Here is a 4,343-nt window from a genome sequence, read left to right as displayed (position 1 = left end):
GTTGTTATATACCTGGATGACTGAGAAAACAAACTTTGTGTTTTTGACCTGAATGTCCACGGCCCGTGGGAAAAATCTAAATGACTTCTGGATTTTTTTTTTGCCTGAGCCAGCCCACAGGCCCCTTTTTAATTCGCAAACAGAACTTTGTTTTCAGTTTATTTTCAACTAAAGAATGGCAAAACGTCCTGTAGAGAGAAAATATAGCTCTTATGAGGTGGCTGAGGATGACAAGTGATTTTTCTGATGAGGAAACCGATGAAAGAGGTCGAGCAGAGACGTGTCTCTGAGAGCGCCTGGGACAGGAGGGGCTTTGGTTGGGTCGTATAGCAGAACATATTCTACTACAAAAGTGAAAACCTTTTATAAACGGCTGGTATTTGTTTATATATTGCTTAGACTTTGGAAAAAATAAGTAAATTATGCTCTTTGTTGTGTTTTCAGCTGCGTGTCGTGCTGGGGGGTGGGGGCGTTGCTGTGTGCCTCCTTCCTTTTTATTCATAATTTACTGTATTTGAATCAATAAATTTAGAAGTAGAATATGATTCATGTGGTTCTTACCTCTCATTAGAGCCCCCACTGATGACTATGTTGAAACGTTCAGGAGTTACAGATTTATGATGTTGGTGTCCAACAGGGTGGACATGTTGGACACCATTTGGACACTTTGAAATTTGCACGGACAAACTCTTGTAAAAATGTCCAGAATAAGCATTTTTGGTGCTACTGTTAACAAATTTGAACCGGTAATAGGTAAGACTTGATGCTGCAGTCTCATTTACTGTAATCTTCCAGTCCATCCCTCCATGTGCATAAACATAAATAAATAAATAAATAAATAAATAAATAAATAAAACATTCCAGATGAGGGAAAAAAAAGACTTTTGAGTGTTTCACCTTTAACAACTACATAATCATTAGTTACATATTTTATGACAAGAACTCAGAGTGTTACCTTTACAGAGAGACCAAACTGCTGAATTTACTCCGAAGGTTTCAAGAACATTTCATTTCATCTGGGTATATTTACTGAGGCCTTTTCACCATCTTGTTTGGTGACACTCAACAGGTTAAAATATGGTTTTATGAGTGAAACCGTCCAGACGGGTCTGCTCTTAGTGTTTCCAACACAGGAGTGTTCCTGTCGTCTGTGTGGCCAGTCAGAGGAAGAGTGCAGGTAATCATGAGCAGCGTTAGCTCAGACCCACCGCTCTCTGCAGCCAAAAGGCCGGCGTGACATTTTCAGGAGAAAAATGTCCTCCTGAAAGCAACTGCCTACTCCACACGCATCCATTTCATTTAAACAAATACGTCTTCACTCCTGCAGACTGGACAACTTTCGCAAGACCACAACTAAAGACAGAAAATGTATACATGTGTGCACGTACAGTATATGAGGGTAAAAAACAAACAAACAAAAACCACTAAGAAGCTTGTGAAGCATGGAAAACTGCTGAAATTGATGCCCTTTTAAATTATCATTAAATGAAATACTACACAAGTTAAAACAGGATAAAAAACTTAAAGCTGTGGAACAACCAGCTGCAGCTACAGCTGGTGTTTTAAGGGAACAACAGAAAAATGCTTTTTACTCACTAAAGCCATTCAGGTCCTGGCTGGAGGTGGAGAAAGGGTCGTCTTTGTGCAGCGTGCTCACTTTGGTGGTGCTCTTATCAGCTGTGGTGACCGGACCCATCTCCCTCTGCTGAGTGGAGCTGCTCGCGGTTTCCTTCTGCTTTTTGGCCAACTTCCTGCAGTCCAACACACACACGGACAGATTTACAGAAGGAAACGCACGGCAGGTCGTAAATCACAGGCGCTGCAAGAAAAGACACATACGGAACAGAATGTGTCAAAAATGAAATGATACATGGGAAAAAACATGTGACACTAAAAAAACATGCGACACTGAGTGAATTTACAACATAAATGTTTTGTCTCTGAACAGGCTCCACTTTTAATGACCCTTTACGGAAAAGGTGAAATATTTTTTGACAGGTCCATTGCAGCTTGATTCTGTTCTTTCTGACCCGTTCTGTTGTAGATCAGCAGCTGTTGGGGATCATGGTTCTGTTGGACCCAGTTTGATCCTGGCTTCATATGGACTCATCTGACTCCAGAACCCTTTGGTCCACAGAGGAGTTCCTGGTCCACTCAGTGACTGACAGGAGCCCAAACCATCAGCCCTCCACCACCGTGCTGACAGTGGACGTGAGTTGCTATATTTGCTGCAGTGCATTCTGGGTAAACATCTGTCTGGACTGGTTATGTTCCAGAAGTTTTCTGGTTCATTCAGATGAATATTTACAAACAAGCTATACTCGTTTAGTTTTGTTTGAATCATCTTGTAATGACCTTTAACCTTTGACCTGACAACTGAAGCCTGTAGAGTCCGAGACAAAGCTCCATTTTCCTTATTCACTGCTCAGTCTGACCTTCAGGGTGAATTTGCTGAGCCATCCACACCTGGGAAAATTGTCAACAGTCTTAAAAGTTTTCCACTTGTGCATAACCTTTTCTCAGTAGAAGTGGTGAATAGTTTGGAAATGACCTTTGACCCTTCCCAGAACGTAAATGTTTGACTTGATTTGGCCGGTAAGTGTTTTAACGAGGTTTGCACAAAACAAAAACCAGAACTTCATCTAAGCAGAACTGCAGCCATCAGAAGTACGCGTGGTTGGTTCATCATTCTCAGTCCAAATGTTGTTTGTTTGTTTGTTTGTTGTGCATGAAACAGACCCATTGGTTCTCATTGCTGATGCCTTTCCTTCTTGGCATCATGTTAACAGACACCTGAACACTCTGCTTCTCAAAGAGGAGCTCCACCCCACTGACGATCAGTTAATGAAGGCATTCAATTAGACCTCTTCATTCTAATGGAATACACAAAAATACTTATTTTATTATAGTATAATTATTTATTTATTTCTGCGTCTGCATTATTAGTTGTTTTTGTCCAACAACTCCCCTTTGATTTAAGCTAAATCTTGAAATTAAGATGAAAATAATGATCAAGAATCTGTTGAAGGTGCGGTTTGTTTTCTATAAGGACATCTAGTAGTTCTACATCTAGTATATTTAATCAGGGGGAGTCACTTTCAGCTGCATATTTATCGAGACTTATAAACTGACGTTTTATGGGGAGTTTATTCCTTTTTCATCTTTTACTGTAATTAGCACCAGAGTAAGGTGAGATGATTCAGGAGGAAGAAGCAGACACTGAACTTCTGAAACTGTAGACATTTATAATTGTTACGCTAATGATACATTTAGCCATCTTGTGACTGCTGATGTGAGATCCCTTGAGATTTTGTATGTTCGGATTTTTCTCTCCATTGTTCCCGTCAAATCTCCGTCTGCTGCCCAGTTTGTGTTGGGCGTTTTAAGATTCACCTCATCCTGTGGTTTTAGAAACCCTGAGCAGATGGCAGCAGTGACAGCAAGCCGCTACATCCTGACCCGCTCTGCTTGATTCACCGCAGCTTCGCTGAAGAAAACACATTTTCATGTCTTTTCCTGCACATATCTTCTCCCCTAGAAGTCAGGAAAAGCATCTGACCCTGAAAATACTGGAAGTGATAATTAGTGTGCTTCATTTTAAATGAACTCCGAGTCCACACTGATCAAATGTGGTGGAGAACAACTTAAAGGAACGCTCTGTTCTGCAGTTGGCCTCATAGCTTGGACATAAATCTTGTCCACGTTGCCAAAGAACGATGCCACAGGAGGTCCACATGTTCAGTCATAGGTTTGTCAGGCTGGTCTTTCCTGACTGGTACTACAAAATAAAAGACCTAAAAAAAAGCACAAGTAAAGTAAGAGGTAGTTCAAAGTCAGAATATAATTCAAAATATTACCTATATCCATCTTATATTGCAGATCTTTTTGTTCCATATTTTCCTAACAAAGCACTTCACTCTCAGACTGCAGGTTTACTTGTGGTTCCTAGAGTTTCTAAAAGCAGAATGGGAGGAAGATCTTCCAGTTCTCAGGCTCCTCTCTTGTGGAACCAACTTACAGTTTATGTCCAAGAGGCTGACACATTATCCAGTTTTAAGACTGGACTTAAGACTTTCCTTTTTGATAAATCCTATAGTTAGGGTTGTTGGGTTTCCTGAGCTGTCCCTTAGTTCTGCTGCTATAGGCTTAGAATGCTGGAGGACAAACTGACCACATTTCCTCTCTGCTGCTGCTGTCTCTACTTGCTCTACTCTACCCGTTTATATTTGTAATTATTTCTATCTTAACATGTTGTTTTTTTAATCTTTCCTCCTATAGAAAGTACACCTGGACTACAGAAAGTACACCTGGACTATAGAAAGTACACCTGGACTATAGAAAGT

The 4,343-nt window shown here is 40.5% G+C and overlaps 1 protein-coding gene across 1 annotated transcript in view; it reads right to left on the bottom strand.

Annotated features, from left to right (window-relative positions):
* ptprt (protein tyrosine phosphatase receptor type T) overlaps positions 1 to 4,343 on the bottom strand; it is a 340,867-nt gene that overhangs the window by 83,777 nt on the left and 252,747 nt on the right. The window contains exon 18 of the mRNA XM_037679934.1: positions 1,597 to 1,751. Coding sequence (XP_037535862.1) covers positions 1,597 to 1,751 — 155 coding nt within the window. The remainder of the gene's footprint in view (positions 1 to 1,596; positions 1,752 to 4,343) is intronic.

The sequence above is a fragment of the Nematolebias whitei genome, chromosome 7 (genome assembly GCF_014905685.2).
Source record: "Nematolebias whitei isolate Nwh7 chromosome 7, NemWhi1, whole genome shotgun sequence".
Lineage (NCBI taxonomy): Eukaryota > Metazoa > Chordata > Actinopteri > Cyprinodontiformes > Rivulidae > Nematolebias > Nematolebias whitei.
Note: the sequence above shows the minus strand (reverse complement) of the source record. Positions and strands in the feature narration are given on the sequence as shown.